Source organism: Tenrec ecaudatus, chromosome 2, assembly GCF_050624435.1.
Source record: "Tenrec ecaudatus isolate mTenEca1 chromosome 2, mTenEca1.hap1, whole genome shotgun sequence".
NCBI lineage: Eukaryota > Metazoa > Chordata > Mammalia > Afrosoricida > Tenrecidae > Tenrec > Tenrec ecaudatus.
The window spans coordinates 74,984,628-75,011,851 of record NC_134531.1 but is presented as its reverse complement, the minus strand read 5'-3'; the positions used below and the strand labels follow the sequence as shown (position 1 = coordinate 75,011,851).

The window sequence follows — 27,224 nt, the reverse complement described above, 5'->3', positions numbered from 1 at the left end:
TCCCAGGCACTTAGTGTGTATTGGTAGATTGGATGAATTTCCATTATTTCAGTAGAATTCTGTTTTTTGCAATCTGAGGCTGAAATGACAGGTTCCCTTCCTTACTATAGGAGGGGAAAAACAATTAATTGATAGAATTTTCTCCACTTGCACCCCTACCTTTTTAAAAATCAATTTTGAGCCTGTGTTACTGCTACTGTGTGCCATTTAGTTGGTAGATGACAGAACCAAATGAACACCCAACAGCAACTTTCTGCACCAAGGGGCCATGGTTCCAACAGTTTGAGGCAGAGAGAGGACAAGCAGACTAGGTGCCTTATTTCAGGGGAACGCTGCTTTTGTAGTTTTGATTATATATTTCAAATATGGCACGGTCATTTTTTTTGCTAGTGAAGTTGTGTTTTGGGGGTTAATAGTGTTAAATATCTCAAGTACTCTTGCCAGCAAAATTAACCAGAAAAATGGTATCATATGACAGACCTAAATGATGTTCTTCCTGCTAAGGCTTTGTCCTAGGAAATGTGCTAGATCAGTATGAGCAATGTGGAACAGTGGCCCTCCAGCTTTGGCATGCAAGCTGATTGGAAATGAAATTGGTTTGGCATTGGTACAGTGAGTTTAATGTAGCATGGTTTCTGCAAGAGCCTACAATAACACTGTCTTCGGAACCTGATATGTCTTCTCATCTAGTACATCAGCTTTGCCTAATAATCTAATCTTTATTATTTCAGACACATGTGAGCTTGTTCCTTTCTTTGATATATTGGGATGTCCAGCCCCAAATCATGAAATACAGCAAGTGTATAATACAAAGGCATATTATATATTATACGTTACAGATAGTGATTAAGGTATAATGCTAAATATCGTGGTTCATAATAATTATAGTTACCCATTGCCATGGAGTAGATGCCAGTTCATAGGTCCCCAACAGAAAAGGGTCAAATGCACCTGTGGGTTTCTGAAACTCTGAACTCGTTGCCGGAATAGAAAGCCACATCTTTCTCTTGAGGATAGCTGGTGGTTTTGAACTGCAGACCTTGTTGTTAGCCAGTGATTAACCCATGTGCTACCTGTGCACTTACTGTTTGTTTGCATCGTTCTAAGCACTTTACATGAATTAACTGGGGTAACATTTACTGAAGCTAATACCTTGGCAGAACCGCCAGATGTTCAGGCCAGATTCAAAGAGGACAAGGGATAATATTGCTGATGTCAGATGGATCTTGGCTCAAAGCAGAGAATACCAGGAAGCTGTTTATTTGTGTTTCATTGACTATGCTAAGACGTTCAACTGTGTGGACCATAATAAACTGTGGATAACCTTGAGAAGAATGGGACTTTCAGAACACTTCATTGTGCTCATTTGGAACTTGTACATGGACCAAGAGGTAGTTGTGAGAACAGAACAAGGGAATACATACTGCATGGTTCACAATCAGGAAAGGTGTGCATCACCATACATGTTCAAATCGGTATGCTGAGCGAATCATCAGAGACGCTGGATTAGATGAAGGCAAATGAGATTGAAGTTGTCAACGATTTTGTTCTTATTTGGATTCACAGTCAATCCTCATGGAAGCAGCATGATCTAAAAATGTGTTACATTAGGTAAATCTGCTCCAGAAGACCTCTTTAGAATATTGAAGAACAAGGATGTAACTTTAAGCACTAAGGTGTGTCTGACTCAAGCCACGGTATTTTCCATTGCATCAAACACACGTTTAACGTTGATGATGGGAGACCATAGAAGAACTGGTGCATTTTAGTTTTGGTGCTGGAGGAGAATATTAAAAGTACTCAGGACCGCTAACAGAACAAACCAGTCTGTCTTAGAAGAAGTTAAGGCCAGTGCTTAGGGGCGAGGCTGGTAAGATTTTGTCTTTACATACTTTGGGCATATTGTCTGAAGGGACCAGTTCCCGGAGAAGGACAGTGTACTTGGTAGTGAAGGGTGGCAGACTGGAGGAAGGCCCCTGACTAGATGGATTGAAATAGTGGTTGCATCAGTGGACTCAGGCTCAGGAACAATTATGAGGCTGGCGCAGCACGGGCAGTGCTTCATTCTATTGTGCATAGGGTCACTATGGGTTGGAGCCAACTCGGCACCTAACAACAACAACAACAGCTGGCATCATATTTATTATGTGAGGCCTGTTGTTAAAATCAAGTTGATTTTAACTTACAGAGTCCTGCCATGACAGAATAGACCCAGTCCTGCCCCTAAGGGATTTTGTAGGCTGTTATCATTGTGAGAGGAGAGTTGGCAGGTCTTTTATCTCGCAACCATTGTTGTGTTTGAACTACCACCTTTTCAGTGAACCACTGAATGCTTAGCCATTATACCACCAGAGTGCATTATATCAGTGTATTAAAAAGATACCCAGAATGCAATTGGAAGTGGATTGTTGCAGGATGCAGTTAGGTTAGAATTTAGCACCCTATCATTTGATCTCCCTATTTAAGTTTATTCTAGTTTTTTAGTATTTTATGTTTTCTTTTCGATTGAAGTTTTTGTCTGTTAATCTTGGTTTCTTGGTTTGTTTGTTTTTCTGTATATGGAATCTGGTATGCTTAAATCTATAGAGACATCGCGCCTTGGTGGCATGGCTGGGGCAGTTGGGGAAATGGGCAGATAATAACAGTGAGTACAAGAGGGAAGAAAATGTTCTCAAACTGCTGGTGGTGATGATTTTGTAACTCTTCCTGATGTGACTGAACTATTGAATTGTATGGTTTGTGAATTATATACCAATACAACCGTTTTGGGGGGGGTACCCAGGGTCTACACATTTTTTGTGTTATGCAAGTCTTTACACTTACGTACTTAGAGCTATTGCCCACTTTGTATGCATTCTTCAGTATTGGCTCACTGATTTGTCAAGGTGGAATATGCAGCCAGAGCTAATTTGCAGTCATTTGGGATTGTATTTGGCCACATACTTTGGCGATAAAGCCAAGAGATACAGGATTGAGAGCTGTTTCTAGCGATGGAGCTGGGGACGTGAATGTGATTATAGAGGGGCAGACCGCGGCCAAAAGAGAGCCTTTGCAGCGACCTGCCTCAGGCCTAGGAGGGAGGTGATTCAGTGAAGACATCGGGTTGCTGGTGTGTTACAGAAATGGCTGTAGGGAGGTTGGAGACATTGAGGACGGCTGGGGTGGAAGTCTGGTGTTTCGTAGGGGAGACACAAATGAATCATAGGCGTGGCCTAGGAAGCAGCCGGCTCCATGGAAGTGGGAGGCTGAGGGTTCCAAGGATGGAACGTGAGAACACATTTAAACTTTACGTCATGGGTTATGATGGGAGCTTGAGAGAGAGCACGGGAGGGGATGTTTTAGTGCCCTTTTAGGTGCTTGAGTCATCCTGTCACAGGAGGCGTTGTAAGGGATTGATAGATAGTAATTGTGCTAGAGAGCTGGGAGCGACCTTCAAACTTCTCCCAATTTTCAGCGTTAATTTTTTTAAAGCTTGTGTGTTAAAATATATATAACAGAAAGTTTGCCGTATTAGCCATTTTGAATTGTAAAATTAAATGACATCATTTACATTCCCGATAATTGGGGTACCACCATCACGGTCCATTTTCCAGAGTTTTAAATCATTCCGAGCAGAAAAGCAGTACTCCTTCCTGAGTACTCTCATTCCGTCTTTCCCACGCCCTCAGTAACCACGTTGGTCTCCATGCATTTTTGTTTATTCTCGGTATTTTATTAGGAGCTTGGTGGCATAGTGGGTTAAGCATTGTACTGCTAACCTCCAGCTTGGAGGTTCAAGCCCTCCAGCTGCCCCACAAGAGGAAGATGAGACTTGCTGCCCCTGTAGAGAGTTACAGACTTGAAAACCCAGTGGAACACTTCTGATGTTTAGGTGCCATCAGGTTGGCTCCAGCCCATAGTGACCTTTGGCAAAACCGAGCAGAGCACTCCCTGGGCTCGTGTTATCCTTACAATTGTTCCTATGCTGGAGCCTGTTGTTGCAGCCACTGTGTTCAGTCCACCTCTTAGGGCCTTCTCGTGTTCGCTGCCCCTCTACCAAGTATCATTCCTTCTTCAGGAACTGGTCTCTCGACACCTTTCCAAAGTCTGTAAGGCGAAGTCTCGTCAGCCTTGCCTCCAAAGAGCACTGACCATTCTTCTCCCGAGACAGGTCGGTTGGCCCTTTTAGCAGTCCTTGGTGTTTGCACTAGCCTTCTCCAGCACCACTCTTCAAGTGCACGGATTCTGTTCTGTCCTGTAGGATTGTTGAGAGTTAGAACAGGCTCAACAACAGTGACTTTGGTTTGGCTGTTTCATTGAAGTTGGATTGTATAATACTGTGTATACTCCAGTATAAGCCAAGTTTCCCAGCACATTTTCAATGCAGTTTTTGTGGTAAAATTAGGTGCCTCGGCAGATATCCGGGTCAGCTTATAGTCGAGCATATACGGTAGTTGTTCTTTTGTGCCTGATTTAATTCACTCAGCATAAGGTTTTCATGTCACAACCCAAAGGCTATATATACGCCGCCCTACAGGATCATTTTGAGTTGAAATCTGCTCACTGACACTTAGTTCTGTGTTAGTCTAGGGCTAAAATTGTGGCAGTATTTTATAGTGAATCTAGTAGATAGTATATATATTTAAGTGAGCCAAATATTAATAGAGATTGCAAATCAGTGCTTAAGTTTACTGTGAAAAAGAGGCATGTTACAATGAAAAGAGTGAACACATGCTTGCATGACAAGTAGTCAATAAGATAACCACAACTTGAGAATAACAATAGAATTTTTGTGTAAATAGGTAAGTTTTCATACTTTATTTACCTACTATTGTCATTAAAATTATTCATTAACATCATAGCTGTTTTAACATGCTGACAGTCTCTAATAAATTTTCATTTGTAGCTTAAATAATTTTGCACTTAGATGTTTAAAATCCAGAAAAGTAAATGTGATATAAATATTACAAAATTTCTAGAATGCATATTTCCATATAATAAAACTTTCCTGTCTTGTATTAGAACAAATTTATGGGATTTTAAAGATATATGCTTTAAGTGTATTTTTAAAATATAAAATATTTCATTTTTCTGTTAGTAAATTATGAATCTTAGATAGGTGAATTTTACTACCGAAATGAAGAGTTATCCTAAAGTCACTCTGACTCGTCTATCTTGGGTAAGCATTGAAGTTGTTAAGGATTTCTTCTTGCTTGGATCCAAAATCAGTGCTCATGGAAACAACAATCAAGAAATCAAAGGATGCGTTGTATTTGGCAGATCTTCTGTACAAGACCTTTTTTAAGTGTTAACGAGCAAGGATGTCATTTTGAGGATCAAGCTGCACCTGATATAAGCCATGGCTCATATACATGTGAAAATTGTATATTGAATAGGGGAGATGGAGAAATATGATTTCTAGGCTGCCACTGTTGCTGGGTGCCAATTGAGTTGGTTCCGACTCATAGCTGGTTCTTGTGTCTCCACACCGGTGTTACGTTTGAACGCACTGTGTCACTGTGCACTGTGTCCATCTCGTTGACGTCCCCAAGCGTGATGTCTGGCGTGATAGCATGGTTCCTTCCGATAACATGTCCAAAGTACATGAGATGTGGTTTTACCTTCCTTCCAGGGGTGATTCTGACTGTATTTCTTCCAGGACAGATGGTTCTTTCTGTAGGCAGTCCATGGTGCGTTCAATATTCTTTGCCAACGCCGTAATTCAGATGCACGAGGTCTTCTCTGGTCTTCTGTGTTTATTATCCAATTTTCTCACACATATGAGACCTTTGGGAATCCCATGCTTGAGCCGGGCTACAAAGGGAAGCCTTTGCTCTTTAACATTTAAAGAGATGTTGTGCAGCTGATTTGCCTAATGCAGTAATACACCCTCTGATTTATTGGTGAGCATTGATTGTGAGTTCAAGTAACATGAAATGCTCAAAAACGCCAGTCTTCTTTCTCTCTACCAGGATGTTGCTTATTGGTCCAGGTGTGGGGAATTTTGGTGGTGGTATGTGCAGTCTCTCTGAAAGCTGTGTTCTTTGATCTTCCTCAGTAAGTTCTTAAAGTCCGCTTCCCTTTCAGCAAACCAAGTTGTATTATCTACATATCGAAGCTTGTTAGTGGGCCTCTCTCTGCCCTTAATGCCCCGCTCTTCCTTACACAGTCCAGTCTCCAGGGGTTACTTGCTAAGTATACAGGTTGAATCACTGTGGTGAGAGGATTAGCCCTGAACACACTCCCACCTTTCCTGCCTTTAAATCGCTCAGTGTCCCCTTGTTCTCTTAGAACCCCTGCCTCTTGGTCCGAAGGCTGGTTCCACCTGAGCTAGGTTGTTCATGTCTTAAAAGTATATAATCACTTTACCCTCTCAAATCCTTGTGTGAGATTGGTTGTCCCATCATCTGTACTGTATATAAGAGAAGGAGGTGGCTCAGCAGGTCACCTGACCAAGGTAAAATGGACAGTGTGGCAAGCCAGAACTCAAAGTCAGGTGGTCTGACTTCAGACCCCATCTTAAACCAGCTCCCCTTTGGCACCAGCCTTCCCGTTTGATGATCCCCCCTCCTGCCTCAGTGCCTGGCATTACCCAGCTATCCTTTTGCATAGAGTCTGGCTTTGGTGTGATTTGGTGTGTTTTATATGTGGAGAGGAGATGGGTTAATTAGGGTGTGAGGTAGTATCGATGAAGAACACAGCTTTCCCCCGGATCCTGGATGCTTCCTCCCCCCAACTACCATGATCCAAATTCTACCTTGCAGGGCTGGATAGGACAGAGGCTGTACACTGGTGCATATGAGGGTTGGAGGTACAGGGAATCCAGGGTGGATGATACCTTCAGGACCAAGGGTGTGAGGGACGATGCTGGGAGAGTGGAGGGTGAGTGGGTTGGAAAGGGGGAACTGATTACAAGGATCCACATGTGACCTCTTCCCTGGGAGAGGGACAGCAGAGAAGGGGGGAAGGGAGACTCCGGATAGGGCAAGATATGACAAAACAACGATGTATAAATTACCAAGGGCATATGAGGGAGGGGGGAATGGGGAGGGAGGAGGGGAAAAAAAAGAGGACCTGATGCAAGGGGCTTAAGTGGAGAGCAAATGCCTTGAGAATGATTGGGGCAGGGAATGTATGGATGTGCTTTATACAATTGATGTATGTATATGTATGGATTGTGGTAAGAGTTGTATGAGTCCCTAATAAAATGTAAAAGAAGAAAAGAGAAAAAAATGATTATGGCAAAGACTGTACAGATGTGCTTTATACAATTGATGTATGTATATATATGAACTGTGAAAAGAATTGTATGAGCCCCAATAAATTGTTAAAATTAAAAAAAAAAAAAAGAAATGACCAAGTGCTTTGGGCCCCTTGTTTTCTTTGTGTAAGTAGGACATTTCTGACTAGTTTTTGTTAATTAAGAACTATGTTAAAAAATGTTACCAGTAGACATTTAGAAAACAGATTTTATTTGTTCATTTTCCCTTTGACACTCTAGATTCTTGTGTGCTGCCCAATTATCTGTAATAAAAATGTTACTATAAATGTAATTATTGGTTTGTTTGTTTCAGATGTCTTTTGTCCTTAAAATACCTTGTTGTTTTTCTGGAAACATATCCAATTCTTCAATATTGCTGAAAACCGACATAAGCTTCTTAAGATTTATGTTGAGAGAATCGATTGATGTTTCATTGCTATCAAGAGCAAAATTTTATTTTTCCAAGTACATGCTGCCTTACACACCGTTGAGCTGTACGTCACTTGCCATTAGGTGTCAAATGATACCAAAAGTGACCTACTAAGCAATCAGTGGCTATAGCACAAAAATAATCAAAGGTTTAGTCAATAACTCATGGAGTTTGATGTACGAGTATTGATAAACTAATTAAACAGATCTGCCTGTGTTCTCCCAGCTTACTGGGGCTCTGCGGTGATTAGCTGTACAGCAAGGAGTGTTGTAACATTGAATGAAGGTAACTGATCGGAGGATGGTGTAGTCACGGAGCTTTTCGTACTCCCATTTCTGGTCACAGAGTGGTCTCAGAGAAAGCAGGCTCTCTCTGTACACCTGCAGCCATTCACTGCATAGGCCTCTCGTGGTCAATATTGATTGGTTCTTATAACAGAATTTGAACAAATTTAGTATTTTGCAACCTTCTGTGATTTAATATTGTTATGCTTTTTGCCATAGCACTCACAAAAAGAAATCCTTCTCCAATAGCGAGTAATTATAGCAGTGCCTACAGGCTCAGCTGTGGTTTCGAGTGTGTCAGAGTGGCTGATGTAAACCTCCAGCCATCTTTCTGAAGTTCATAATTCAGCTTTAAAATTTGGCTTTAACAGTTGCTTGGTGGTAAATAAAGATGTTTCTGAGAAAGAGATTGCAGGGGATCAGGGAAGAGGTGGTGGGGGAGACGGGGGACTCTGCTAACCTATTTTTCTTTTATACACTTCCCAAGGACTATAGATTTGAGAATACTTAGTAAAGAGAAATATTATTTTAAGCGGTGCTTATAAAAAAGGTTCCAAAGATTTGGGGCCAACCTTCCTAATACTGTTGTGTTGTGGCCGTTGGTGTACTTACTTCCAGGTTTATTCAGTACATGGTAGCCATCAGTAGTTAGTTAGATCTGAAACGTAGAAATTCAATGGGAAATGCCTTAAACATTGTGATTTTGGTCTGGGATGGGGCTGCTCTGTTTTATTCACGTGATCGTTGCTGAGTTTGTGTGATACGCAAGGCAGTGCGGTGATCCTGGGAGTATTCATTTGAATCACGAAAGAGTCCCTGCACTGAATACCATTATGCTCATTAGAAGGGGGTTGAGGAATTTCAGAGTTAAACCCATCTTGTATGTTGATCTGGCATGTTGAAAGTGCTATTAGTCAACCAACCTGTGTTCCTTGCTTTCGAGCACTGTCGGATTGCTCCTGTTAGGTGCCAGTTGAGTTGGTTCGAACTCCTACTATTCTGTGTGCGAGAGAACCAAACTGCACAGCCCTGTGCCATCCTCACCATTGTTATGTTTGAGCCTATCGTTGCAGCTACTGTGTCAACCCATCTGACTGAGTGCCCGTCTCTCGGCGTAGACCATCTGCATTACCAAGCATGATGTCCTTCTCCATGGACTGGTTCTTCTGATAGCATGTCCAAAGTACATGAGATGAAATCTTTACTCCCTTTGGGAGTCGAAGCACCATTTCACAGGGCTCGCCCGATTTATAACAGTAATAAAATGACAGTTATGAAGTAGCAACGAAAATAATTTTGTGGTCGGGGTGTCACCACATCATGAGGAGCTGGATGAAATGGTTGCAGCATGAGGAAGGCTGAGGACCACTTTTCTAAGGAGTATTCTAACTGTATTGCTTCCAGGACATTTATTTGTTCTTGGAAGTTGTGGTATATTCAGTATTCTTTACCAAGCCCATGGTATATTTTTCAGTATATGATGGTGAGGTAGTTTATTGTGCAAACCTGGCTGATAAACACATGTGGGCTTAATTGAAGGGCGGTGAGATAAATGGCTCAGTGAGCCTCACTTTTCTAGTTCTCAGGTCTCTTGCTTTGTGATGGTCGGACCAAGGTGCAGCTGCCTTACCCAGTTCCCTGCTTCAGCTGACAAGGCTCACTTCCTGCAAGACATTCCTGAGGAGAAGCCATATGGACCTACCCCAATGTAGCCCTGGGTGCTGGAGCAGCTCTATAGAGACCCCTGCCAGCACTGAGATGTTTACACATTCACTGACTTGGCTTTCCTCCTGCAGTCGGCATCATTGTGTGTGTTTTGTGAGATGGAAGAGGGCTTTGTGGATTGGTGTCAGACATATGGGCTAGTGGTGGACTTGTGGGCTTGGGCAGCACTGGGTTGGGATGTTTTCTTGATGTGCACTTACCTTTATATAAAACGCTCTCATATATGAATTTCTGTGGATTTGTTTCTCTAAAGTACCCAGACTAATAGATGGCAATAATTTCAGTATTTTCATCAACAATAAATCAAAGGCATTGGTTATTGTTTTAGCTCTTTCTTACTTTTCATATGAGATGATGGAAATGCAATGGCTTGGTCCAGACCTACCTTATCCCTCGAGAGTGCCATCTCCACTTTTAAAAACTTAAAGAAGATCATTTGCAGCACGTTTGCCAAATGAAATACACTGTTTGTTTTCTTGACTGCTGCCTTCATGGGTCTTGGTTGTGGATCCAAATGTATTAAATTCTTGATAACTTCAGCAGCTTCTCCATTTGTTGTGACATTACTTTAGTGGTCTGGTTGTGAGGATAGTTTTCTTTATGATGAGGTATAATCTGTACTGAAGGCTATGTAGTCTTCAGTTTTCCTCCATTACATACTTCAAGCCTCCTTGTGTTCAGCAAGTAAGGTAGATCATCTATGTATCGCATAACGTACGTGTTTTCTTCCACTAGCAGTGCCTTACTATTTTCGCACAGTCCGATTCCTGGGTTATTCCGGTACAGATGAAATAAGGTTGGTGAGTGCAAACCGTTCTGGCACACACCTTTGCTGAGTTTAAGCCAGGCAGCACCCACCCCCTGTCCTGTTGAAACTGCTGCCTCTTGGTCTATATATAGGTTTCGCACGAACACAACTAAGTGTTCTGGAATTCCAATTCTTTGCTATGTTGTGTAGTCAAAAATAACAATAAAAACAGAATATATGTGATTCTTTCAATCGAGATTCACCAGACATCATTGATGTTATTCTTCTGCATCCTCTTCTGAATCCATATTGCATTTCTGGTAGTTCCCTATCTATATAACATTGCAACTATTTTTGAACTATATTCAATAGAATTTTACTTGTTAAGATATTCAGTTATTTTCATATGCTGTTGGGTCATCTCTATTTAGAATGGGCACAAATATAGATGTTCACTGGCCAGGTAGCTGCCTTTCAAGTTGCCTAGCACTGTTAGGAGATTAGTAATAGAATTGTATAGAAAGGCATATTTACTCCAAACAATTATAGAAGTGTTTTTATTGAAGTGTGATAGAAGAACTAAAAGAGAAACCATAATTCCATGCAAATATAATCTTAAAAGTTAGGTTTATTTTAGATTATTCTGTTGTCATCTTTAATAATGCCACGAAATTTGGACCCCATTTTTTTTGTTCTTACATAACATCACTTGAATCTAAGTAGTCTCTTAAAGGACTACATATTACAAAAATATTTGGTTTTTCTATTCTGTGTTCCCTGAACTTTGAGGAATTCTAACCCAGGACGGTATAAACAATTTAATTGTGACTAGAAATAGGAAGCTTGGGTTGGTGCCAACATAAGACATATCAGAATTATGAATAACTATGCTCGTTCAATCAAGTTGACGTTATGGAGTATAGACAAAATGGAGACCCCAAACCCACCTGTAAGATCATTGGACAGTCCCTCACAGAAAGGCCACACGGAAGAGTTGATGTAACCAGGGTGCAGTATAGCGCTGATGAAACACATAAATATCCTTTAGTTCTTTAATATTTCCTCCCCTTACTACTATGGTGTTAGTTTCACCTCATTCATCTTGTGAGACTTGTATATGTTCATTTGTATAATTAGGTTGTTCGATGCATGAAATCCAAGATAGATAAACCCTTCAGAAATAGTAATGGGAGAAATAACTCCCTGACAATATGGGAAAAGAGGGGTGGCAGAAGGGGAATCGATAGCAATGATGACCGAATAACAGAATTGTTGGTGAATGGATACATTGAATGGTGTAAAATACACCCACATATATATGAATGTATATATATTACAATACAGTAAAAAGGGGTTCTAGGGGTAGGGTGGGGGAGGGAGGGGACAAAGGGGAGCTGATATCAAAGAGTTCTAGAAGAAAGACAATGTTTTGAAATTGATGGTGGCAGCAACTGTACATTTATGTTTGAATCAAATTGACGTGAAGAAGCATAGACAAAGTAGACATAACTTGATCCAAATTGAATTATGGATTGTTATAATATCTGTAAGAGCTCCCCATTTAAGAAAAAGGAACTATGTTTGCTGCTATTTGTTAGGTGCCACTGAGTTGTTTCTGGCTCATAACGACCCGTGTAAAATAGAGGACACACTGCCCAGTCCAGTGCTGCCATCCTCGTCATCGTTCTTATATTTGAGCTTATGTGTCATGTCACTCTGTCCAGGGCCTTCCTCTTTTCACTGTTGCTCTAATTTACCAAACATAATGTCCTTCCCCAGGGACTGGTCTCTCCTGACAACAGGTCCACAGCATTTAAGATGAAGTATCCCTATCTTATATTTCTTTTTTCTATTTGCATTTTATTTTATTTTTTACATTTTATTAGGGGCTCATACAACTCTTATCACAATCCATACATATACATACATCAATTGTATAAAGCACATCTGTACATTCTTTGCCCTCATCATTTTTTTTTCTCCTCTTTTCTTTTTTTACATTTTATTAGGGACTCATACAACTCTTATCCCAGTCCATACATAGACATACATCAGTTGTATACAGCACATCTGTACATTCCCTATCTTATATTTCTTGCGAACACATCTCTTTGTTCTTTTGGCAGTCTGGTCCTTTCAGTAGTCTTCTCCAACACCACAGCTCAAATGCATTGGTTCTTTGGTCTTCCTTTTTCCACGTTCAACTTTCATTTGAATATGAAGCAGTTGAAAATAGCATGGCTTGGGTCAGGCACACCTTACTCCTCAAAGTAACATTCCTGCTTTTTCAACACTTTAAAGAGATCTTGTGCAGCAGATTTATCCAGTGCAATGCTTTATTTTATAAAGAAAGACAACATCCTTGACAGCTTCAATCTTTTCTCCATTTAATTTGATGTTACTTATTGGTCCAGTTGTGAGGATTTTGGTTTTCTGTATATTGAGTTGTAATCCATACCGAAGACTTCAACCCTTGATCTTCATTACCAAATGATTCAAATGTTCATTTTCAGTAAGCAAGGTTGTGTCATTTGTGTATCACAAATTATTAATAAGCCTTCCTCCAATCCAGATGCCACATTCTTCTTCATATAATACAGTTTCTCTGGTGATTTGCTCAGCACACACTGAATTAAGTGTGGTGAGAGAAAACAACCCTGACACATAACCTTTCCGATTTTTAAACCATTCCTTGTTGTGTTCTCTGAACACTCTCTTGATCCAGGTACAAGTTCTGCGTGAGCACAGTAAGTGTTCTGGAGTTCCCATTCTTCTCAAGGCCGTCCATAGTTTGTTATGGTCCACACAGTCAAATGCCTTTGACCAAAGTAAACAACCTCCCGATATTCTCTGCTGTCAGCAAGGTCCATCTGACATGAGTAATGATAATCTTTGTTCCATGTCCTCTTCTGGATCTGGCCTGATCCTCTGGCAGCTCCCTGTCAATGTACTGCTGCAACCAATCTTGGAGGATCTTCAGCAAAATTTTACTTGCATGAGGTTTCAGTCATATTATAATTTGAGCATTCTGTTGGGCCACCTTTCTTTCAGATGGGGACAAATGTGGATCTTTTCCAGTCAGTTGGTCAGCTGGTTAAATTCCTGGCATAGACGAGTGTGCTTCCACTGCTGCATCGGCTTGTTGAAACAGTTCTATTGGGGTTCCATCACTTCCTGAAGCCTGTTTTTGCCTCCTGCTTTCATGGCCACTTGGGGCCCTTTCTTCAGTCAGTACCATGGGTTCTTGCTGGGGACATGTTGGCCAATTCTTTATGATACAGTTACTATGTGTCATCTTTCTATCTTATTTTTAATGCCTCCTGCATCATTCAATATTTTGCTTGTAAATCTTTCAATATTGCAACTCGAGGCTTGAATTTTTTCTTCAGTACTTTCAGTTTAGGATATGCTAAGCATGTTCTTCCTTTTTTTTGTTTTCTAACTCTTGGTCTTTGTACACTTTATTATAATATTTTAGTTTGTCTTACTGAGGTCCCCTCTGAAAGTTTCTGTTCAGCTCCTTGACTTCTTCATTTCTTTCATTTGTCTTAAGTGATCTATGATAAGACCAAGTTTCTGGGTCTTTTGACATCCACTTTAATATTTTCTTTCTTCCCTGTCTTTTTAATGACATTTTACTTTCTTCATGAATGATGTTCTTGATGTCTTCCCACAGCTCATCAAAGTCTTCTGTCATTACTCTTCAATGTAGCACCAAGAGTAATGTTCTTGTAATGAACTCAGAAATCAAGTGCTACAGACTCGAGTAGGATTCAGAGTAATGTTCTTGTAACGATCTCAAATATCAAGTGGTACAGACTCAGATTAGGATTCTGACTCTCATAGGTTTGCTTTCATTTTCTTCAGCTTCATCTTGAACTTAACAGATGACTATGTGTTCCAAAGGGAACCCCTGACTTTGTTTTAGCTGCTGATATTGAGCTTCTGTAGCTTCTCTAACCACAAATGTAGTCAGTTTGATTTCTGCGTATTCCATCTGGGGTAGTCCACGTGTATTATTGTTGTTGAAAACTAGTGTTTGCTATGAACAAATTCTTGCAAAATTCTATGATATCCAGCTTCGTTTCTATTACCACACTTTCCAACTACTGTTCCTTCCTCTTTGTTTCCAACTTTTGCATTCCATTACCAGTAATTACTGCATCTTTATTATAAGTTTGATCAGACCAAAGGGGTTGAATTCTTCAATTTCTTCATCGCTAGCTTTAGTAGTTGGTACATAAAAGTTGAATAATAGTTGTATTGATTGGATTTCCTTGAAGGCAGATAGCTATAATCCTATCACAGACAGCATTTACTTCAAGATAGATCTTGAAATGCCCCTTTTGAAGATGAATGCGATGCCATTCTTCTTGATTGTGTCAGTCCCAGTATAGAAACCATATGATTTTTTGATTCAAAATGGTCAACACCAGTCCATTGAGTCCAACACCTAAGATACTGATCTTTATGTGTTTTATTTCATTTTTGATGACTTCCAATATCCAAATTCATGCTTCCTAGTTCCAAGGTCTGATTTTTAGATTTTTCGCTGTTTCTTCTCATTTTGAGTTTCTCCCCATTAGCAATGGAAGGCAGAAGCCTGTATTCCCTACATGCTTCACTCTTACTGTGTCAATGCGGTTGACCCTACTCTGAGGAGGCAGCTCTTTCTTCGTCATCTTTTACCTTCTGACCTGACAGTCTCATTTTCTGGCACTAGCTTTGACAGTGTTTTGTTTCTCTTCATTAGACCTTCGGTATTTGATAATGTTTTGATTCTCTCCATAAGGTTTTCAGTGGCTAATTCCCTCGTGTAGTCTTTTCTAATTGTGGAAGCTCCGCTGAAAGGGAGGGGTTTGCTTTGGGTCACGCTGCTGGCTTTTGACATGCCAGTGATAAAGCTAATAGCATCGCAGCAACATACGAGCCACCACCATATGGCAAAAAGACAAAAGGAGGGAACCATGCCTATGACTGTGTTTTTCTTCTTCTGCGGTCTCTCTTACTGTTAGTAATATATACTGTATGCAGTGTTGTAGTGCATGTTTGCTTTTCTTGCCTTGTCATTCTCAGATGTTCACTCAGCAACGCTCAAAGGTTGGATTTGTAAAGATGCCTAGGAAGTCAGTAATAATAAATGACAAGAAAGGAGTTTCTGACTTTCTTCAGAACCAATTGAAGATGATGAAGTTGTTGAACATAGAGATAGGGAATCTTGGAGCGAAATTACCATTAAAAAACTTCACAGAAATAACAATTTATCATTGTTGTATTGTTAATAATAATAATACCTTAATGAAAAGTTTCTCAGATTAGCACACATGCAAGGGAAATTATGATCATGTATTCTGAGAGTAAACAAGGTACATTTTAGCCTTCCTTTATCCTCTGACTTTAGCATAAGATTTTATTGTAGGTAGAAAAACCAAACTCAGTGCCATGTAGTCGAAGCTGACACCTAGTGACCCTACAGGACATGGTAGAACTGTCCCTGTGGGTTTCCAGGCTGTAACTCTTCATGGGAGTAAGTAACTTAAATAGTTTTTTATTATAACATAGTTATTAGGAAATAAAAATTTGTCATACTTTAAAAGATAGGACCTTATACTTTAATTTTCTTCGTAGGTGGTTTAATTTGGTCATGGCTTTCAAATACTCTGGGGGCAGTAGCGTCTGCTCTCAGTAGGTATCCCTTGATATAAGCATCTAAGGAGAAATGCTCTCAGGATGCACACCAGTAATAATTAAGAGCCCCTTTCCAGGGTGCATTGTAGTGCTGCCACTTGCTAGGTCTGTGATGTTGGGGCAAGTGACTTAAGTCTCTGCGCCTTTTCTGTTATCCCTGAAACGGAGATGGTGACACATGGGTAGCGGTGAGCATGCATGAGAACTGTAGCGCACGTGCAGGGCCTCCTGCAGCTCAAGGGGTTAGTCAGTGCTGCTTGGGAAGCTCTAACAGCGTGCAGCGAAGACGGCAAGTCCTTGCCAGAGTTACTTCCTTCATATTTTGTAGTTGCTAGTTCACTGAACACTTGCCAGAATGACCAAAGTACTTCTGGAGAAGAATAGCTGAAGAACTCCTGATAAAAGCAGACCAGTGAGATCTGAAGACTTAAAATCATGGTACCTTGAAACAGGTTGTGTTGAAAGATGACGGAACCTTACACTCAATCTGAACGAAAAGGCAGTGAATTTACCAGTTACTTTCTGGCCTTACCTGCTTCCGATTGAGTGGGGACCCACTGTTGTGCAGGCAACAAATAACCCTGCCAGGGAGACTGCTCTTGAGGGGATATTTCTTGAGCACAAAAGATGGTGGATCTGATAAGAGTGTTGAGGGCACTGGTTCTCAGCCTTCCTGGGCCCTTTCATACAGCTCATGTTGTGGTCACCCCCCCCAACCATAACATTATTTATGTTGCTACTTCTAACTGTCATTTTGCTACTGTTATGAATCGGGCAACCCTGTGAAAGGGTCCTTTGACCCCAAAAGTGGTCGCAGCCCACAGGTTGAGAATCACTGGTTTAGGGCAAGAGTGGATTTCAGGACTTTTAGGGACCTAAGTGGGCTTACAACTTCCATAGATGCATGCCTACTTTGATGACGGTGAGGCTGTTGATTGATTGGTCCTCAGACGTGTGTGTACTGGAGCGCCTGGGTTCCTGATTGGCTAACAATAAGAATCAAGGGGCTGTCACAGATTGGTTTACTTGCAAAAACTTGTTCACTCGGTGAGGTTGACAGGTTCCAAACAGTTCTGATGGTTGTGTGTTGCCAGGGCCAAAGAGCAATCTGTCTTTTCAGCTGGATGTGGGAACTTAGAATAAAATGACGTTTGAGATTTTATTGAATAAAAAGCTTAAATTACTGTGAGAATCAAGGAAGGTACTATTTGTGTTGAAGACAACAGGAAAGGTGAGACTCTCCCTTTAATTTTAATTAATTGATGCTCATATGAAAAATACAGAAAGATATAAAGAGCTAGGTCCCTGGTTAAAAGCATCGCCCAGAAGTGTCACTGTTAGCGTTTTAGTATGTCAGTTTCTCAGCTTTTTAGCCTCGCTGACTTCAACCATGCGTCTGCAGTCTACTCAAACTTAATGCCATCCACGCGACTCTGATTCATAGTGACCCTACAGGGCAGGATAGAATGGCCCTGTGAGTTTCTAAGTCTTTATAGGAGTAGAATGCCTCCTCTCTCTCCCATGGAGGGGCTGAGGTTTCAAACTGCTGACCTCGCAGTGAGTAGCCTAACCCACTATACCACCGGGACTCCTTGACACCTCCTACATAGTACGTACTGAACCTCTCTTCAAATTGGGAATTATAGTACGACATGTCCTTTTAATTATTGTGATCAGAAAATGAATTAATCCAAGAATTTAAAACACATATGCTATGTAGGAGCATTCAGTGTTGCTAACCAATAGTATGTCTATTTTAAGAGTTTTTTCTTTTTCTTTCTGTATTTGAGATGTAACTTGGACTTCAAGAAGTTCTTGGGAAAAATTCCATTATCTTTTCATTCCAATTTTCCATGAACTTTTCAAAGTCTCCGATGCCATTCCCTGTTATCCTTAACAATTGATAATGACTTATAGGTTGTTTTTTTTGTTGGGGGGGGGTGTCCTTGGTTCCTGTCTGTAGTGGTCCATAAAATAATGAGAGCTATTAGATTGGTGGAGATACAGTACGTATGCATCTATTTTTGAAATACAGAATGGAGATTTTGTAATACATGCTCTATGCACATTTTTTAGATCGGTTTTTATTTTCAATATGAAATCAACAGTTGCCATGGAGTCGTCTACACAGTAGGATGAAGCATTGCCCAGCCCTGTATCATCCTCGTGGCTGCTGGGCACTCTGCGGTCCTTGTTGCAGCTATTGTGCCCATCCTTCTCACCCGGTTTCTGACTGTCTACTTCATCAAACATGCTCTCCTCCAGCATTGACCTCTTCTGCTGACATAGCCGAAGCAAGCGAGTCAGGCACGCTTCTACAGTGGTCCATAAGGTTTTCATTGGCTCATAAGAAGATCGCCAGGCCTTTCTTCTTAGTGTTCATCTGGAAGCCCCACAGAAGCCTGTTCACCATGGGTGACCCCGATGGTACTGGAGTACTATTGGCGTAGCTTCTCACATCACAGCAACATCTAAGCAGACCCCCACAGAATGACAAACTAGAAGACCGTGGTGGAAAGTAAATACAGATTTCCTTATGTCTGTATAATAGCTACATACCCCAAGCAAACAAACAAAATCTCTCCAAACTAAGCCCACTGCATCCAGTCGAGTCTGACTCAGTAACCTTATGTAGGGCTTCATGGGGACAGATTGCCTTTCTCCCGCAAAACCTCATAGTGTGTTAGAAGTCCAACCAAAATGCCCCTTAGAAGCGGGGATGGTGAGACTTACTTCGGTTCACAAGTGTGCTGGTCATGCTGTTGGGAGAGAGCAGCCCATGGAAAGGGCCATCGCGCTTGCTTGTAAAGGAGAGAGTCCATGAAAAAGAGGAAGACCCTCACGGATAGGGTTTGACGGCGTGCCTGCCACCTTGGGCTCAAAGGGCACAATTGAGAGGATGGTGCAGGCCGACCGTGCTTCCTTCTGTTGGGCCAGGGCCGAAGGGAGTCCGATTCACCTGGACAGCACCTAACTACAGCACTGTAATATATTTTGCTGTTCCTCTGTTGAAGAAAACTTATCCTGCTTCATGTTTTAGCTCCTGTGGAAGAGTTTGAGAAGTGAAACTTGTAGAGAAGGGCCTGGTTTAGGTGGACTTTGAGAGAAATCTGCCAAGTTTTATTTGGAAAACAGTGATTTTCTGTTTGAATAAAAAGTTTTTTTGGGGGGCAGATTATAAACTTGTATTTATGTTGTGTGAAGCTCTTCTGTATTGAAGAGTAATTGGAAATATCTTTTTGTTTTTCTCTCATGACCTTGTCTATGTTTTGTAGATCAATGGATTGATACCAACTCCCATTGGCTGTGTTTAGCATCTCCTATGAATAATTATGGAGTCTAGGAAGTAGGCTCATCACATTTTCACATGTACTCAGGAAATGGTGGAGAATAGCAATATGGTTTGGGTGAGAAAATGTAGATTTAAAATTATCTTAGAGGGTGCTGTCATTGGCTGAATATAAATGGTTGAAAATGTATCTGAATACATGTAGGGTTTCCCCTTCCTTGGTTTAAAGGAAAACAAACACACCCCCTGGGCAGTTGCTGAAGGACTGAGTCAGCAGCAACCATAGATGATTGTCATGGAGAGTCCTATATCAGTGGAAGTAGCTCATCTGGAACAACGTCTTACGTAGCGTGTCTGGTTAAGTGCCCGGGGTGGGGTGCAGTGGCACCCAGAAAGAACTGTGGGTGGGTGAGTTCAGGAGAGGCCAGCAGCATGGGAACGAATGCAACAGCGTGCTGCCAGGCTACGCAGGGTCTAGGAGCCAAACACAACCCCAGCGTGCCGCCGTGGAGTCCATTCTGACTCATTGCGGCCCTAGGAGAGAGCAGAACTGCTCCCGTGGGTGTCCCAGGCTGTCTATCTTTCCTGGAGTAGAAAGCCTCCTCTTTCTCCCCCAGAACAGCTGGTGGTTTCAAACAGCAGCCCGCTGGGCCACCCAGTGGCAAGAAGGCTGGGGAGAGTTGTCTTTTGAAGTAGTCAAGTTGGTTAGTATGGCGTAAAAGACGGCTCTCTGTAGCACTTCCTGTCCAGCGTAATTTTTGGTGATTTCTTTTCATTTCCTAGGCTCCTTAAACATTTCCCAAGCTTTTAGGTGTGCACCTATGTTGACATTAGAAGAAAAGCCATCAGGCAATGGCACCTGAGGAGTTTTTGGGTTTTTTTTAATCATTCCATTGGAAACTCTTGCAATTCTCATCACAATCCATACATACGTCCACTGTGTCAAGCACATATGTACATTTGCTGCCATCATCATTCTCAAAACATTTGCATTCTACTTGAGTCCTTAATATCGGCTGCTCATTTTCCCCTTTGCTCCCCACTCCCCCCACCTCATGAACCCTTCATAATCCATAAATTATTATTTTGTCATATGTTACACTGTCCATTGTCTCCCCCCGCCCTCTTCTCTGCTGTCCATTTCCCCAGGGAAGGGGTTATATGTAGATCCTTGTAATCAGTTCCCCCTTTCTACCCCACATTCCCTCTACCCTCCAGGCATTGCCACTCTCACTACTGGTCCTGGCGGAGTCATCTGTCCTGGATTCCCTGTGTTTCCAGTTGCTCTCTGTGCCAATATACATCCTCTGGTCTAGCCAGATTTGCAAGGTAGAATTAGAATCATGATAGTGGAGAGGAGGAAGCATTTAAGAACTAGAGGAAAGTTATATATTTCATTGTTGCTACCCTGCACCCTGACTGGCTCATCTCCTCCCCCTTCAGTAAGGGGGTGTCTGGTTGGCTACCAATGGGCTTTGAGTCTCCACTCTGCATTCACCCACATTTACAATGATCTGATTTTTTGTTTCTTGATGCTTGATACCTGATCCCTTGGACAGCTCGTGGTCACTCAGGCTGGTGTGTTTCTTCCATGTGGGCTTTGTTGCTTCTGAATTAGATGGCCACTTGTTTATCTTCTAGCCTTTAAGACCCCAGACGCTATATCTTTTGATAGCCGGGACCATCAGCTTTCTTCACCACATTTGCTTATGCACACGTTTGTCTTCATTGATCATATCAGGAAGGTGGGCACCCACTGATCTGATTTTTTGTTTCTTGATGCTTGATACCTGATCCCTTCGACAGCTCGTGGTCACTCAGGCTGGTGTGCTTCTTCCATGTGGGCTTTGATGCTTCTCAGCTAGATGTCCGCTTATTTATCTTCAAGCCTTTAAGACCCCAGACACTATATCTTTTGATAGCCGGGCACCATCAGCTTTCTTCACCACATTTGCTTATGCACACATTTTTTCTTCAGCAATTGTATCAGGAAGGTGTGCATCCTGGAATGCCAATTTGATAGAACAACATGTTCTTGCATTGGGTAAGTGCTTGAGTGGAGGCCCAATGTCCATCTCCTGCCTTAATAATAAATCTATAAATATATGCACATAGATGTTTCCCCACAGTCTTATATAAATGTATTTACATAGGTACATTCCAGTCTTTAGATCTATATAAATACCCTTTGTCACCTACTTCTTTCCTCTATTTCCTTTTACTTTCCTCTTGTCCCACTATCATGCTCAGCCTTCATTTGGGTTTCAGTAATTTCTCTCGGTTACATTGCCCTTGCTGAATACCTACCAGGCCTCTCACACCCTCCTTGCCACTGATTTTGAATCACTTATTGCTCCTCTGTCCCTGGGTTGATCAGCACTACCTCCTTACCCCCGCCTCCCCCTCTCCCGTGTCCCCCCCGGAACCATTGGTCCTGTTGTTTTTGCCTCCCAACTATTCATCCAATCTATCTTATCTAGATAGATCTGTAGAGATAATAATATGCACCCAAATCAAGCCATAGCAACAAGATAGGCAATGAGTGAGAACACAGTGATAACAACAAAAAAGGAAACCAATTACCTATAGAAGAATAAATGAATTACAAGAAAAAAAATTTTTAAAGAAAGAAAAACCTGTAAATAGATCAAGGTCTGATTTTTGATCTCTAGGCGTGTCCTTCAGTCAGGTCCAGTGGGGTACCATGCTCTGGCAACAGAGTCTGTCCTTTATATTCCCTCGGGGGCTCCCTGCTCTGCTCCCACGTTTGCTCTGCCGCACGTTTTTAGGGGCACCTGGGGAATTTTGAGAAAGAAGATAGAGAGTAAGACCCGAAGGAAGCAGTGATGTCTTTCCATCCAAATTCTAATTTTCATTGTCTCCCTTACCGACAACCCCCCCCAATCATAATTTTGTTATAAACTTAATGATTGAACTGCCTGGAGATATTTTCAGCCTTTCAAAGCTTTGCTTATATTAAATTGGTATTTTTGTTACCGGCGATTCTTACACAGCTGAGAGTGTCATGTAAGAAATGTTGGAATAGAAACATGACCACAGACTCCAAGTCAGAAAACCAGGAGCAACAGCGCCTTTCAGGGGGCGAAGTCCCCCTGCCGTCCATGGTTAGTTAATAGGACCCACATCCTTTTCATACGCTGTATCCCTCACAGCTCACATTTCAGTGCTCTCGTGGGTGTTTCACTCAGGAAGGACATAGTAGAATGTTGATATTGTGAATCCGCTTACTGAAACACTTATAAACCTTTTCTGTAGGCATTCGTTATTCCACAAAATAGTATGTGTTACCATCCTAGCCATGACCAGGTTCAGTTACTTACCTCAGGAAAATGAAGGCTGGATTGCCATGTAGAAACTGTGGAGTGGGTTTTCAGTTTTACTCTGGTGAAGCTTGGTTATCTCTCTCTGTTCACACAGATCAAGAAGTTGGTCTATGTGTACTTGGTCCGCTATGCCGAAGAGCAGCAGGACCTGGCACTGTTGTCCATAAGTACTTTTCAGCGAGCTCTGAAGGTGAGTAAGAAGCAGGTACACAGCCCGTGTTGGGCACAGTGAAAGGTGCCTTTTAGAGCAATAATCAAGCCCCCGGTTTAGTAGTTCGTGTCTTGAAAGATAATAGGCCTCCCACAGTTTGATTAAATTTCCTTCAGAAATCATTTATATCACTGTCTCCGTTATCTGGTGCAGCTATAACCACAAATGGATCTCTTTAACAAACACACGCTATTCTCTCACCGTTGAGGCGGCGAGTCATCTAAATTCTGGATGCCAGCTGTAAGGGAAAGCTGTCACTCTTGGCTCTGGCGGAAGATTCTTGCCTCCTTTCAGCACACTTTGGACCCAGAACTCCTTGGTCAACTAGAATTATAGCCATTACTTACTCTTGCTGTTAAAACATTACTTAGAAAAATAAACATTGCTTTAATTTATTTCTATACTGTATTATTTTAAATTAATGACTTTCCATCTTAATGCTATACTGTGACCTGTAAGAACCTGTTTACCTTGTGATAAAGATACTTTTAAAACATTATAAGCCTGAAATTTTGACGAATATTCTTGTACTACTTTTAGGACCCAAACCAACTAATCCGTGCAAGCGCGTTGAGAGTTCTGTCTAGTATCAGAGTGCCTATTATTGTGCCAATAATGATGCTCGCCATCAAGGAAGCTTCTGCGGACTTGTCCCCATATGTTAGGAAGAATGCCGCCCATGCAATACAGAAGTTGTACAGGTAGGTGCTTGGTTCAGAGATAGTCCCTAGTGGCTTAGTGTGTGAACTTTTATAAATAGCCAACTTTTAGCCCAATTGGTGACTCTGTTAGCCTCCCACAGACATTCTTTGGATACCTTTAATTTTGGTTTGGTTGTGATCTTGTGTTGGGTTTTCGGTTGAGCTTGTTGGAGACTATGATACTTCAGTTATACATGATCTCAGCCAAAAGGCAGAGACGTGATGTGGGATAATACATTCATTCTGAAACTTAAAATATTCAGAATTTGCATATTCATCACATAGTTGTGTTTCTCCTGCATGCCTAGCCATGGCGTGCATTCTGAATGGTGGCACACAGACCATACCACGACAGTGCTCCGTAGGATTCCGAATGGATGAGTTTTCCAAAGATGTTGCTTGGCCTTCTTTCAAGGGGCTTCTGGCTAACTTCTGCCTGCTACCATTTAGCTCACCAGTTGAGTATAGTCATTGTTTCTACTGTCCAGGAATGACTCCTTATACATAATATACATATTAGAAAATTGAGATTTTTTTTCTTGTTTATTACAGGGGAGATTCTGAAATGTGTTATCTTCTCCAATTGTTTTCCCACCTTTTTACCTTTATTCCTTCTCACTTCCTCTTCTAATTTTTCTCCAGGGATGTTTTATATTAAATAAATCTTTTACAAATTATTACTTTTAGATGTAATGCTGTACCACATTATGATATTTACTAAAACAGTCTTAACTAAAACAGTCTTAACAGTTCCTCAATGTCTGTGGGAAACTAACTGTCTAAATCAAAGGATATACAATAATCTGGAGTTGTCTTTTATCATTAGTTTGCAAATATTTGTTGAGACTATTTTGTATTTCTGCTTGCATATTCAATAGTGTATTCATTAGATTTCTGAGAAAGGTAAAAGATGTGGAATTTTAAATAACCCATCACATATGAGAGCAAAATAGCCCAAATGTATACCAAACAATTGTTGAGTAAAATATCAGCACGTGATATATATGCATATACAAAAACAAAACCAAATACCCCAAACCTACTATTATGTTTATTCAAATTCATAGTGACTCTGTAGAGGGCTTGGCCAGCTTTGTAATTCTTTACGAGAGCAGACAGCCTTACTCTTCTTACATGGAGCAGCTAGGGGTCTGGCTCACTGACCTAGAGATGAGCAGTTCAGTGTTCACTGCACAGCGCCAGCAGAGCTACTTCTGCGTTTACAAAAACACGGAGGAAGATGCCTTTGACATGATAAGAATTCATAGGTTGGTTGTTAGCAGGAAATAAAAACTGCAATGAAATGGGAATTGGTTAGAATTGTAGAAGGAGAACTAGAACTGGAATTTGAATGAAAATGAATATTTAATTATAATAGTTCATAATAAAATGATATGGTATAAAAATAAAATTTATTTTATTAGGCTACTTGTCAGGTTAAATTACAGAATGCTTCCAAATGTCCTTTTGTTTGTTTGTTGTAAACTTTCGGTGTCAAATCCAAACTTAGCATGATGTTTTAAAAGTCCTTTCATCCCTGGGCTCTAGTGTACCTCTCGAGGCTCAACTCTGACCTCTTGCTACCTTGAACTTACACTCCAGCAGCTCTATCAGTCCCTCTGGGAGCAGACTGCCCCATCCTTCTCCCGCAGTGCAGCTGGTGCGTTTGAACCATGGATCTTTCAGCAAGCAGTTTTGAGCGCTTGGTCGCCACAATACCAGGAGACTCTGGTGTACTGCCAATGAGTCCCCTACCTAAGAGTTGTTAAAATCTCATTGCCACCTGTTTCTCCTTTCATCTCTACTTAGAATATTTTCTTCTTTACGGAACTCCAAAGGCCAGTTGCTTAAGATTTACTTTAGGGGACACTTGCTGGAACCCTTCCACATCATCCGGCCTCCATTGTTGTCCTTTCTTTTTGTCCCCATAATGCCTTATGTAGACCTGATTGTATGGTTTGGTTATGTTTTGGTCCATCTTTGCTAGACACTTTTTATTTGCTCTTGTAACCCCATTATCTCACTGCTCAGCAACATGAACAAGGATCCGATTCTATGCTAGGAAGAAGATTAGTTGGTTGGTATTAGTATTTCAATTTTTATAGTTGCTATTAAGAAACAGTTCACTGTTCTATACTTGGGTGAGTCTGCTCCAATTTTTCCTAGGTTTAAATAGCAGGGTCTATACCAGGGGTCCTCACACTTTTTAAACGGGGCCAGTTCACTGTCCCTCAGACCTGTTGGACACTGCAAATATCTTATTTTGAAGTAAAAAACAAATGGGGCAAAAACACCCGGCGGGCCGGATAAAGGTTCTTGGCAGGCCGCATGTGGTCCGCAGGCCATAGTTTGAGAATGTCTGGTCTATACTGTATGTCTCCTAGAAATAATTTGGTAAAAGATTATTATTTTAAAAGTATTTATATTTGTTTTTGGCAATCTGGCATCCATACTCAAAACTGATTGCTATCTTAGTATTTATCTCGTCCTCCCAAAGTAAAATAATTTTTGGTTTATTTAATTGCCATTACTGTATATACTCAGAGTATAAGCCAACCTGAATAGCAGCCGAGGCACCTAATTTTACCACAAAAACTGCATTAAAAATGTGCTGAAAAACTCAGCTTATACACGAGTATATACAGTGATTTCTATGTGAACTTTTAAAATACTTTCTAAAGCACTTTTTTGATGGCTTTAATATTTTGGTTTAGTTAATGTGAAAATTTGGAAGGAAAAAATAAGGCATCTGAGAGAACTCATCTCACTTCCAAATAATATTTTTTGTTATTTCTAATTTGACATATCACTATCCATTTCCCTTTAAAACACCCAGCATCAATAACATGATGAGTATAATTTAAACTTAGATTTTAAAGGGGAAAATGGTTAATATAAGTTCTTTTTTATTTTGGATTTTAGCCTTGATCCAGAGCAGAAAGAAATGCTAATTGAAGTAATTGAAAAACTTCTTAAGGATAAAAGCACAGTAAGTAATATCTTTTTATGCTATTACAGTAAAACTCTGCTTTCTATAATTAGCATTTTACCATTTGATATTTCATATAATTACTCTTATTTCAAAATGGAATAAATATTAATGGAGGTCATACCTATTTTTAAAATCTATGAAGAATAAAAATTTCCAGAGAAAGACTACATTTGGAGCTTGGTTTTGTTGTTGTTGTTATTTTGTTTAATTTTGTTTTTTCATCAGAACCTGAAGAATTGCAAGTTGGAAAAAATTACCCTTCACTTACACTGTAACTAAATTACTGACTTCTTTTAGTGATAGAAATTTTATTTTGAGCAATGGTTATTAAGTTTTTAAAAAGAAGCATCATCTGGTAAGTATATTAATACATAAGGAATTAGGGTATTGATCTATATACATATATTTATATGTTAAATTATTAAGGTAGCATACGGACTTTGGGCCTTTACTTATGTATTCCCTCAACGCAAGAAGGCTTTGTTCTAATAACCTGGCACTCCATGACACTCACCTTTCCAACAGGATTGCTGAAGACAATGGGTGCATAAGCAAATGTGGTGAAGAAAGCT

The 27,224-nt window shown here is 40.8% G+C and overlaps 1 protein-coding gene across 1 annotated transcript in view; it reads left to right on the top strand.

Moving 5' to 3' along the window:
* AP3B1 (adaptor related protein complex 3 subunit beta 1) overlaps positions 1 to 27,224 on the top strand; it is a 267,505-nt gene that overhangs the window by 58,534 nt on the left and 181,747 nt on the right. Inside the window, exons 4-6 of the mRNA XM_075541203.1 lie at positions 22,843 to 22,938; positions 23,500 to 23,660; positions 26,583 to 26,649. Coding sequence (XP_075397318.1) covers positions 22,843 to 22,938; positions 23,500 to 23,660; positions 26,583 to 26,649 — 324 coding nt within the window. The remainder of the gene's footprint in view (positions 1 to 22,842; positions 22,939 to 23,499; positions 23,661 to 26,582; positions 26,650 to 27,224) is intronic.